Genomic DNA, 12,694 nt, shown 5'->3' on the forward strand with positions numbered 1-12,694 from the left:
CTGGCCCATACTTTTTATTTTAAATTCCATTTTATCAGATAATAGTATATCTACTGTAGCTTTATTTTTGTTGTTTACAGTCTATACATATATATCTATGTATATGCATGTACATATGTGTGTGTATGCATATATCCTTTTACTTTCAATCTATTTGTGTCTCTGAATCTAAAGTGTGACTTCTGTAGACAGCATACAGTTGTATGTTTTTAAAAATCCAGTCTGACAATCTCTGCCTCTTGTTTGAATTGTTTAATCCTTCACATTTAATGTTATTGTTGATATAATTGGATTTATGTCTGCCACCTTACATTTTGTCTATCGTATGTCTTCATTCTTTTTTGTTCCTTTTTTGCTTTTTTCCTGCATTGAGTGAGTATGTTTTGAGGAAGCATTTTAATGTCTTTAATAATTTTTTCATTATATTTTTTGAATTATTTTCTTACTGGCTTCTCTAGGATTTGGCATATACATATTAACTTACCAGAATCTACTTCAGATTTATACTAATTAACTCTGTTGAGATATACAAACCTCACTTCTATATAACTCTATTCCCATTTCCCACTCATTGTGATATCATTGTTTTCATATTACATCTATAAATGTTATAATGTATAAATATTATAAATCCAACCATTGTCATCATTGTTATTTTATATAATTTTATGTCTTGTATGGAAGATGAAAAAAGAAAAGAAAGCAAGTATGTATTTATAGAATATTAGGGCACAGCCTTGAATTTGTCCACAGTCAATCTGGGTTTTTGCAGTTTTGTCTTTCACCATCTCTTTTCCTGGATACACCTGGCTGTTGAGCTACACAAAGTGCTGGTTGATTGCTCTATTGTTTTTGACAGTGCCTTAGGGCACAGAATGCTCCACAGGTTCATGGAATTAAATTTGGACTTCTTTGCAGAGATAGCCTTTCTTTTTTTTTGAAACAGAGTCTCACCGTGTTACCCAGGCTGGGAGTGCAATGGTACGATTTCGGCTCACTGCAACCTCTGCCTCCCAAGTTCAAGTGATTCTCATGCATCAGCCTTGCCTGTAGCTGGGATTACAGGCATGTGCCACCACACCCAGCTAATTTTTGTATTTTTAGTAGTAACAGGGTTTAGCCATGTTGACCAGGTTGGTCTCGAACTCCTGGCCTCAAGTGATCTGCCTCCCTTGGCCTCCCAAAGTGCTGGGATTACAGGCATGAGCCACCGTGCCGGCCGGCGGAGATAGTTTCTGAGGTGAATGTCTGAGATTTGCTTTGACCACAAGAGGACTCTACTTAGCCGTGTCTTTCCCTGGTTCTCTCTGGTAAACTAGCTGGTCTAACATTTAGCTTACATCTCTCCTGAATCTGCTGACTTCCTCTTAATTGCTTTTCACCACAATCTCTGTTTTTATAGCACCTTGAGCCTTCAATCATTCCACAGTGTGACAAATGACAACTGAAATCAGTTCTTTGGGAAAGAGATTTAGAGCTCTGCATTTTTTGTTGTTATTGTTTGTTTTGAGATGGAGTCTTGCTTTGGTCATCCAGGCTGGAATACAATGGCGCGATCTCTGCTCACTGCAACCTCTACCCCTCAGGGTTCAAGCATTTCTCCTGCCTTTGCCTCCCTAGTAGCTGGGATTACAGCCATAGGCCGCCACGCCCGACTAATTTTATATTTTTAGTAGAGACGGGGTTTCTCCATGTTCGTCAGGCTGGTCTTGAACTCCTGACCTCAGATGATCTGCCAACCTTGGCCTCCCCAAGTACTGGTGGCCTTTTATTTATTTATTTATTTTTAGACCGAGTTTCACTCTTGTCACCCAGGCTGGAGTGCAAAGGTGTTATCTCTGCTCACTGCAACCTCTGCCTCCCAGATTCAAGCTATTCTCCTTCCCCAGCCTCCCAAGTAGCTGGGAGTACAAGTGCCTGCCACCACACCCGGCTACTTTTTTAGTAGAGATGGGGTTTTACCATGTGGTCAGGCTAGTCTCGAACTCTTGACATCAGGTAATCCACCCACCTCAGCCTCCCAAAGTGCTGGGATTACAGAGGTGAGCCGCTGCGCCTGGACAGCTCTGTGTTTTAAAGCATGCCTCTTTCCCTGGCCAGAAGCTCGTACTCAAGGCTCTGGAGCTGGGAATGGGATCTATGGCACAATTCTCTCCAAACGGAACTTCTGCTTTAGGAACTGGGCACTTAACTGTGAGTGGGCATTACCTTCACGTCTTCTTAGCTTGCCCTTCCCAGGCAATTGGTGCCCCAGTATTCTCAGCACCTTCTAATGAGTGGGCAGAAGGAAGCCCTCACCTCTCAGCCACACTCATCCAGGATTTAGCTTCTGCAATACATAGCTCAAGACAGGATAAGAAGTTATCTGTCTGGGAAAAATACTGTGACCCTCCAAGTGTGAGGGGGCAGGAGAGAGGGAGATCTGTGTTTTCAGCTGTACCCTTCTGGAGTGTTTTCATGGTGCTGAATTGGTAGTGAGAAGAAAGGGAGAAAATCTTGGTTCAAATGCCACAGATTTCATCTTATTAAGTTTAGTAGATATTCTTGGGGAAATGTTTCTTTATTTGCCCTTAGGACCATTTCCAAAGAGTCTAAATAGTTATATTTTTCACCAGTTTCACTGAGAAGTGTATCCTCAGACCTCCTTATGTTGCCATGGCAGTGGATCATGGTTATTTTAAATTCTTGGTCTTATCGTTCCCAAATCTGTCATATCTGATCCTAGTTCTGATGATTGATTTGTCTGTTCAGAATGTTTTATTTTCTTGTCTTTTTGTATTTTTTATAATTTGTACTTGAAAGCTGGATTATGTATAAGACAGTAACTACTGAGGTAAATAGATTTTATGCTTGGGTATGTCTATGTCTTTCCTTCTGCTAAGTTTTAGTGGGGAGGTTTGCTTAAATCTACTCAGAAGTTGGGCTGAGTTTGACAGTTTTTTTTCTCCCATATATATCTAGTTCTTTCCACATGGCTTTACATTTTCCCTTTCCACTGCTCCCCAGGAAGGATATGGCTCTTGCTGTCATTCACTATATTTTTACTCAATATTTCTTCATATGGTGTTGGGGAACAGAAAGGGCATTCTCTGATGTTCTGATCAGGTCTTCACCTTAGGTAAGCACTGAGAGTCTGAGTTTTGGTGGTGTAGACTTCACATGTGTTCATACCTCTCTCCCACACGTAATGCTGGACCTAGCACACATGCCTTCACCCTCCCCTTCAAATAGCTTTTATTTTTATGTTTCCTTTTATCAGCTGCAGTGGATTTCCACCAATAACTTCATGGCATGGGTTTGTTGTCCTTCTTCCTGCAGATTAAGACTTTTGTTTACTAAGAGAGATGGATCTAGTTGAAAGGTCAGCAGGGTCTGCTATTTCCCTTTCTTAGCTGGCACTATAAGTACAGCGTTTTTTGGATTCCCACTGATCTTCCCTGGGAACATCTAGTGGAGTTTCTAGAGATAAGCCTGATGGAGGGTGCAAATTCCTTTACGTCTGTGACTCTCAGAGACCACATACTCTCATGCTGGCTCTCACTCGGTCTTTAGAAATCCATTAACAATTTCTAGCTCAATTTTTTAGCTGACCTACATAGCATTTGGTTGTGTTTATTTCAGGTAAGGAAATGCTTGCTTACCTCTATTTCTCCCTCCAAGTGTCTTTCTCTAGATTTGAGGATAATTATTTGCTCTGTGATCTGAGTTCTCTGGTGGTTTCAAGAAAAATTGTTATATTGCAGTTTATCCAACTTTTCCCCCATTGTAAATGTGTAAGTTATATTCTTTTCAGCTCTCCATTTTGAGCTGAACCTGGCAATTGTCTTGTTCATTTTACAATTTAAGTAGTATATTCAATTTAAGGTTCCCTTTGGTTCCCATAAGCAACATATACCCTCTTTCTCTAGGGGCTTGTAGTGGACAGGCAATTGGAGTCTATTCTTAGGAAGATTCTTGGAAACACTCATCTAGGATTTAGCTTCTGCAACAGATAGCTCAAGGCAGGATGAAAACTTATGTCTATCTGGGAAAAATACTGTGATCCTTCAAGTGTGAGCTTTTCTCCTTATCCCAAAAGCATTTCTTAGGTTTGGGAGAGAAGTAAGGGAGAAGTAAAGTACATATCCTCTATTATATGGTTGTGCTTAGCAACATCGGCCATTGTCTATTGGCTTGAATGGACTGGTGATAGATTCAATAGTCTCCAGTGTTAAGAATTGCTTTCATTTTTCTGTCATAAAGCTTTGCATTTTTTCCCTGTCCTCTTTCCTTTTGGGTTATGTAGGAGACATTTGTAGGGATGGATGTAAAACTTAACAGGATAAAAAATTAAAGCATTTGTCCTTGTCACAGCCAGCTACAATGTGAATTTGACAAGATAATCTGGGGTTAAGGTAGGAGGGTTGAACCATTCTCTCAGAATGCAGTGAAACAACCCCTAGGACAATTAGGGTACGGATGTAGTTGGAAAAATAATCCCAACCCATTTTGCTCAGACTCTCAGAAGAGCCTTGATTGTGCCTGGACCTGTTTTGGTGTTTATATGGTGATTTCAGTTCTGTCTTTGCTTAGAAAAATGCTTCTGATGTTCGAGTCAATTCAGGCCCCATAATTTAAGGAACCCCGAGCAAAAAGACCTTGGCTGTAGGAGCATGTGTTCCTACAATTCAAACAAAAAGGGATGCTACCACCTGTCTGAACACCCACATTCACTGCAGAAACAGTTCGCAATTTGGGAGCCAGTATAATCAAGCTGTGAATTGGTGTGAAAATGCCTTTCTAAGGCATTGATGATAGAGGAAGCAATGCCATTGTGAACCTTGTTCTTTAGATTTGTCATCCAAGGAAACATTACCACTTTTCTGACATCCTAAAGGACTGGTTGAACAATAAAGTGAAAATGAAATCCCTGGTTTAGAAAAGGAAACTGGCCGGGTGCGGTAGCTCATGCCTGTATTCCCAGCACTTTGAGAGGCCGAGGTGGGTGGATCACTTGAGGTCAAGAGTTCAAAACCAGCCTGATCAACATGGTGAAACCCCGTCTTAACTAAAAATACAAAAATTACCCAGGCATAGTGGCAGGTGCCTGTAATCCCAGCTACTTGGGAGGCTGAGGCAGAAGAATCACTTGAACCTGGGAGGTGGAGGTTGTAGTGAGCAGAGATTGCACCACTGCACTCTAGCCTGGTTGACAGAACAAGACACTGTCTCAAAAAAAAAAAAAAAAGAGAAAGGAAACTGGTTAAGAATTATTGCATTAGAGCCAGATAAACCTAGATTTCAATCTGGGTTCTTCTCTTTATTGGTATGGAACATTGAATAAATCACTTTCCTCTTTGAGCCTCAGTTCAATCACCTATATAGAGGGCATAAATAATAATCCTCTCAGAAATCTTTTCAGAATTAAAGTAGCTAGAAATATGAAGAAGTGGGCTCTGAATAGTGGTGATTTATGCCACTTCTAGACCACAGTATAGAAAAGTGACTGTGAGATCCTCATACACTCTTTTTCTTTGCTGCAATGGATCCCTGACAGACTATGAGGAACAGAGCTTCTCTATCCCCAACCTTTATGAAGTTTGAGAAACTTTTGTTGTGTTAAGCCACTGAGGTTTATGAGTTGTTAGCTACCCCAGCATAAGTGTAGCCTAACCTGACAAACACACAAATGGTCCTCAAAGTTAAGCAACAGAGTCACTGGGATGCTTGCTAAAATAAACAATGTATGTGGTAAAGCTATATTGGGGTAGGCAATAGATAATGGGGGTTACAATGGTAAGAAAGAATTGCTCCATTATCCTATTAGAAAATCTTAATAACTAAAGTGAACAGTCAAGAAATAGCAGTTGCAAGTCATATATCTGATAAGAGACTTATATCCAGAATAAACAAAGAACTCTTACAACTCATCAATAAGAAAACAATCCAATTTAGGAAGGGACAAAAGATCTGAATACATATTTCTCCAAAGAAGAGATGCAAATGGCCAATAAGCACATAAAAAGATGATGAACATCATTAGCAATTAGAAAAATGCCAATCAAAACCATAATATGATGTCACTCCATATCCTCTAAGATGGCTTTAATAAAAAATACAGGCAATAACAAGTGTTGGTGAGGATATGAAGAAATTGGAAACTTCCTACACTGCTGGTGGGATTGTCAAATACCATGGTTGCTTTGGGAAACAGTCTGGAAGTTTCTCAAAATTTAAATACAGAGTTATCATGACTTTTAAATTCCACTCTTAGGTGTATAACCAAGAGAATAAAAAATATATCTACACACAAAATTTGTATACAAATGTTTAGTAATGATATGTGTTACAACATGAACGAACCTTGAAAATATTATGGTAAGTGAAAGAAGCAAGACATAAGAGGCCACATATTGTACTATTCAATTAATATGAAATGTCCAGGATAGGCAAATCCATAGAGACAGAAAGGAGGTCAGTGCTTGCCAGATGCTAGGGGAACAGGGGAGTGCGCATGACATTATGTGCTAATGGATGTGGGATTTCTTCTTAAGGTGATGAAAATATCCTGGAATCAGGTAGTCATAATGACTTCAGAAGTCTGCTAATATACTAAAAACCACTGAATTGTATACTGTAAAAGAGTGAATTTTATGGTACACAAATTACCTTTTAATAAAGCTGTTAAAACAAGAAATAGCAGCATATTCATATTATTCAGAAACAGGGAGGTAAATGCCAGAATAAAACAAGATGTTTATGGTACTTGCCTATTGTAGTAGCCTCTGGGGAATGGAAGTGTGGAATGGCAAGGAAAACTGCAGTTTTTAACAAAACAAAACAAAAAAACTTCGTACTATAGGATTTAAAAAATCTGTTTGCATATTCATTTGATAAAAATGAATATGAGATAAAAGTAAAATACGCATGCACCCCCCCCCCCACACACACACACACATTGTAGATCAAAAGAGTTTCTGATGCATTGGGTTTGAGGATGCTGCATTTTCAACATGATAGGTGATTTCCATGCAGGAGGTCTGCTAGTAAGTAGCAAACTTTGAAAAACACTACTATATCCACTGTTAAAATCATTTAGCAATGAATTTTGATATAATCCATCTCCCTCTGTATTCCTTTTGAAGTGACAAGTTTCTGTTGCTAAAGAATAAAATTACAATTTCAAGGCTATGTATTCAGTCCGGGCAGAACTGGGCCAAGGACTGAGGCCTTCTGACTCAATAATTAACATAGTTACTTTTTAAGCTTCTAGTAATGTGCTATGGAGTAACAAAGTGAGTAAGATAAACTCTTTGCATTAAAGGGTGAGTCTAGTGGGGTAATTATAATGCCTGACAAATATATTAGTTAAGATTTTGTGAAGCATTTTCCCCCACATTTCATGTCAGTATTAACATAACTGTAAAGAGAGAAGAGGGACATTCTCCACAATTCAGAAAGGAACCTATTGGGGATTCAATTCACCAGGGACTTCAGGTGAATCTAAAAGGTTTTGTTACCTTGAAGACTCTACCCCACCAGCAACAATGGGGGCCTTAGAGGGTACAGGACCCTGGAGAGGGGTCACAATACCCAACAGATGTGAAATTACCCAGGGGAAAGTGGCACCTCCCTCTCAGCTTCCTGTATCTATTTGTAGGCACAGGTGAGACCTCCCTCAGCAACACTCCCCACCCTCAACAACTGTCTGACCTGGTACTGCTAGTGCAGGGGAGCAGGCAGGAGCCAGCCTAACGTAGGCCACAGACTCGTGTCACATCTGATCTACTCCACAGCCCTGGGAGGTAAGTTTTAGCCCCATTTCACACAAGGCTCTTACAGCAATGAATCTATTAGTAACTACCAGGTTGATTCCTCCAACTTCAAGTCCCAGGGGTAATGTGAGTTTTATCTGTCATTTTGTGTTCTAACAGAAAGAATTGTTAAGTGTCTCCACTACCTTCATATGCTGAATGAATAGTTCTTTTGATTGCCTAGTATTTATTGTTTTCCTATCTTGTTTACCTTCTATTACTTCCTTTATAACAAAAATAACCGGTGTTTTTAGATTTTAAAAAGTGCAGATGAGAAAAAGAATAATTTCCAGTCCCACCACACAAAGAAAATCATTATTTCTCTTTGGTCTACTCAATTGCATAGTGTCCCCCATGTAGGGATGTATTATGTAAAAATATATTTTTTCAGAAATGGACTGATACTGTATATGTGGTTCTGAAAACTCTTTTATTGTTATTTTACAATGTACCATGAACATTTATTCCATGCACATGGGTGAAAATCCTCTACTAAAAGACAGAGCACTGTAGGTAGGTCAAAAGTCTGCTGGTAACAAGAGTGACACCTAAAGGAAAGTATCAGCTTAAGGTTAAAGCACATAGCCCGGCAAATGCCTGCCAGGGAAAGCAGGTCTGGCAATATTCCCATCAGAGAAATCAGAATTAAAGGCCAAAGACATTAAACATATGGGACATCTTCGAAGTCTTTCTGGCCCCTACCTCCACCCCTCATTCCCCTGACACCCCGTTGGCCCCTTGGGGCGAATGGATCCTGTACATCTCTTTGCATCCAATGAAAACCACCCATTTTCTGTTTCTTCCTCAGCTCCTCCTGAGCCCTTGACACATCTCCACATTCTCTCATCATCTCCTCACTGCTCAGATGCCTTCCCTGTAAGTCCTCCTGAGAGTCCTTGGGGGAATCGTCCGTCCCCCTGTCCGTTTTTCTTTTTGCTTTCCGGGGTACATAATCTTCAGCTGGGCGCTTTTCGGCGGCCCGCGGCTGGCTCTCCGGCTTTGCCTGGGAGGCTGGCTTGCCCTCGCCTTGTGGCTTGCCCTCACCTTCGGACTTGCCCTGCTTTTCCTGGCTTCCCTCATCTTCCAGTTGTCCCTCATCACCTGGCTCTCCCTCATCCTCTCGCTTTCCCTCGCATTCTGTCTTCCCCTCCACGTCCGGCTTTTCTTCCTCGTCTGACTTTCCTTCCTCTTCTGTACTTTCCTCATCTTCAGGCTTTTCCTCACTTTCTAGGTTTCTTTCATTTTCTGGCTTTCCTTCATGTTCTTCGCAGAGCTTTTCCATGTTGAGATGTTCCCTTCTTTGCCTTTCCTAGGAGACAAAAAGAAGAACAGGATACTGAGGGCTTTGGAGGTTAAACACAGGTCCTGATAGTCCTTGCCGTTCTTGACTTAGGGTTTTCCTGACCCTATCCCATCTTCCAGGTGCACTCCCACCTTTACGTTCCTTCCTTTCCTTTACACTTATACATGTTCCCTTACAGAAACTTACACAAATGCTTCTCCCTACATTTAAGGAGAGTGTGCTGAGAAATGTGTAGGAGCATATTGGTCCCTAAACTTTGCTCTGGCCTTGGCGATGCCTGCTCATACCAATTTTAACTGGATAGTTCCAATTTACACTGACCTGTGGGAATCCTAGGCAGTTTTCTTCTTCTTCCCCTTGCCTGCAATTGTAAGACTTATAAAACTGCAGACAGAACAGAACCATAGCCAGTTCTCAGATTTCAGGGCTACTCTTCTATCCTCCAGGGGCATCACAGATGCTACACATCCATTCTCTTACTTTCTTGTTCTCCCCTCTATTCTCAGCAGCCATACATCACCATATTCCCTTAGGATCTTGACAGCAGTCATGTATTCTGAAACTGCAAGAGGGAGGATTGAAGGAGGGGTGGTGGGCAGTGGACTCCCCAACTTCTGCTCTGGCTTAAGTCACTGCTACTCCCAAGGGTCCTCTCCCACTGACCTGCACTGATACTGCAGGTCTTTCCTTTTCTTATCTTGGTTAGCGTCCACAACCACAGACCTGAAAACCTGCAGAGACAAAAAACAGGTGGTTGAATGAGAAACTGAGAAAGTGAATGACTGGTAACTTGGACACTGGTTCTTTGGGACCCTATTTGTCAAAACTTTCCCAGCCCTTATCACTTCCTTGCCCTCTCCCTTGCTTTCTCTGATTCCCCCTCCACAGCTCCTTCTTAAGAGCCTCCATTGTTCTACTTCTGGGAAATAGGCAAAAAAGATTATTTCCAAAGGCTTTCAGTGTTTCTGAATCTTCCTCCCAAATTTTTATCTCACTTTTCTGGCACAAAAATGAGGTTTCAGATAAGGATGTTCCAAAGACAGAGTGTTCTGGTGCACCCAGATCTCTACATTCCAAATCCCTCACCTCAGGGTATTCAACTAGCAGAGCCCACCACTTCTCTGAAAATGGTGATGACAGAGACAGGGGGCAGGGCAGAAATGTCCAAAACACTCCTGCCACCTCCTCCCTCCCCACATACACAGCCCATATTTTTCTGCAATGCAAAAGACAAATTATTTCCAAACTCAGTAACATTTTTGGTCTTGCTGCTACCTCATCTCAATCCTCCCTGGTTCAGAAGCCACTCCTCCTGGATAGGGAGCTGATCCCCAGATCAAACCTCTGTCTCCCTTTTTCTACAGCACCTCCTTCGCCTGACCCCCTTAGCCCACCATTTCCGGCTCCAAAATGGAGGGAGGATGGAGAAAAGACACCAGGAACTCAGGCTTGGACCCGTTGCAGGGTCCGCCCTCCGCAGCCCAGGGTCACTGTCTGCGCCCGCCTCCCGCTGCCCTGCAGGGATCAGGCCGCTTTCTTGCCGTTTTGTCGCTGTCCTCTTCCCGGTCCTCCTCCTCCTCCATCAGAGGTCGCCAGGTCGCCCGCTTCCTAGGAGTTCCCAACTGGTACCCAATTCTCAACCCTTGACCTCTCTCGAGTTCCGCTCCCACCTCCCCGCCGCGCACCAAGCCCTCCATTTCTTGCACCAAATGGATGAGCATCGGGAAAGGAGTGAAGAGGATCCAGTCCTGGACCCGCTCCGGTCTTTGCCCTCTGACATCCCGACCACAGGGATCCACACAAGGCGATGTGTTCGTAGCCATCTCTGGGAAATGACTCTTTCTCACATTTCCTTCTGCCAGAAGCCTGCACTTCTCCAGGGAAATAAGAGCCGGTACCCATACCTCTTGCCCAACACAAAAAATTTTCTGCGCCAAAATGAATAGGGGTGGAATGGGGCGGTATCTAGAAAGCAGATCCGATCCTCTGTAGCCTGTGACAATTACCATCCCTACCTCAGGGGTCCCCAGCTTGTACCGACCTGCAGGGCTGTAGGGCAGTTGCCTTCTCTGTCTCTCAGTCTGAAGTCTGTCTGCCTTCCTCCACGGAAACAGGGATCTGGTACCTGAAGGAGAGGGACTTCTGCACACGTCGGCTTCTGACCACGTGAGAAAAACGTCACCAGTGGGCTCGGGTCCCTAGTTCCCCTCCCACCCGCAGAAAGTGCGTCAGGAGCCAGCCCACTTCTTCCCTTCACTAGTCTCTCCGTCTGAGCTCCTCGAGCTCCCCCGCCCCCCACAGCCCTGTTTCTCGCCCCACGGCACGGGGGGCCCTTTGGTCTTTGCTAATCCCAGAGGTCAAATGTGGACCTTTCTCTCTGTGCTGTGTATTTATTCTTCTGTGGTTATCAGGGAGGGGCTGCACTTTATCCTACAGCTATTGGCCACTGATACATCTAGGAGGATTTTATTTTTTTCTTTCTCTCCTTTTATTCAAAGGCACCTACTTGATCTAATTCTACACGCAGCCACTGATGTTCATTCTGCCTGTGGACCAGATCTTCTCATAATGGGTATAAGGTGGATTGTCAAGTAGGGATACAAGTAGTTAAAATAGGGATTTTATTTTTTTAAATATGTTTTTCGGTCTTATTTAATTCACTCCCCTCAGCATGGGTTATTCTTACAAGCACAAAATTAAATAATGCTATTTCATTTAGGAGAAAGTGTTTAAGAGAGAGAAAAACGTAAAATATTTCCAAATTTTCTACTCAGAAGAGAGACCAAATTAAGTTCATAATATTAACTTTTGCCACATACACAAGGAATTCAATTGGCAGCAAGTAAAATGTACATTCAAAAAAATTTTATAAATAGCTGGTTCTCTCATGTTCTATTTAAAACACACACACACACACACACACACACACACACACACACACTTAATGTTCCCAATTACTGAGGGATAAATAGACTTGCTGGAATCTGATGGTTGACAGAAAATTCAAAAATTCCACTTTAAAAAATTTGTCCCATGGCTATTTTCATTCAAAGGTTTAGCTCTAGGCAAAGGGAAGAGCTGTGAGACCAATGCAGCAGATGTGATGGATGCAGAAATGGTCCTATCCTCCCTGCCCTGCCAAGATCAGGGGAAGGTGTTGTCCTCCACCCCCTCTCATATTCCAGAATTTCTCATCCCCTGCATTCAGGCACATGACTCTGTTGCTCACTCCAAGAATATACCTGGACAGGTGACTAACGTGGTGATATGAGTAAATGACTTTGGCTCCTTCCCTCCTCCCTCCCCCTAATTCCCACAGTGATAACCAAGCCCCAGCAGAGTGAAGCGCTGTTCATGCCACTAGAAAACCAGAACAAATCTATTCTAGACTCTTGCAGCTAAGAGTGTTCATGAGCCCTAAAGAAGTGATTGCTGGGGGAGAGTCCCCTGCACCCTGCCTGCTCTCTGCCCTTATTCAAAGTGCCTATCACCCCCAAACTGTGTTTTCCAGGAACCCAGAGGCAGTCTGGCTTGATGCAGGGTTGCTGCCTGCCAGTCCATACTACCCTATGACTGTCTCAGCAAATTTAGGCCAGTG

The 12,694-nt window shown here is 42.5% G+C and overlaps 1 protein-coding gene across 1 annotated transcript; it reads right to left on the minus strand.

Annotated features, from left to right (window-relative positions):
- Positions 1-8,204: 8,204 nt before the first annotated feature.
- TCEAL5 (transcription elongation factor A like 5) lies at positions 8,205-11,219 on the minus strand. Its single transcript, XM_002763112.6, is given in 4 exon segments — positions 8,205-8,534; positions 8,536-9,102; positions 9,760-9,827; positions 11,138-11,219. Coding segments are annotated over 2 exon segments (570 nt in total). The 5' UTR covers positions 9,076-9,102; positions 9,760-9,827; positions 11,138-11,219; the 3' UTR covers positions 8,205-8,504.
- Between the last annotated feature and the right edge of the window lie 1,475 nt (positions 11,220-12,694).

Source organism: Callithrix jacchus, chromosome X (assembly GCF_049354715.1).
Source record: "Callithrix jacchus isolate 240 chromosome X, calJac240_pri, whole genome shotgun sequence".
Classification (NCBI taxonomy): domain Eukaryota; kingdom Metazoa; phylum Chordata; class Mammalia; order Primates; family Cebidae; genus Callithrix; species Callithrix jacchus.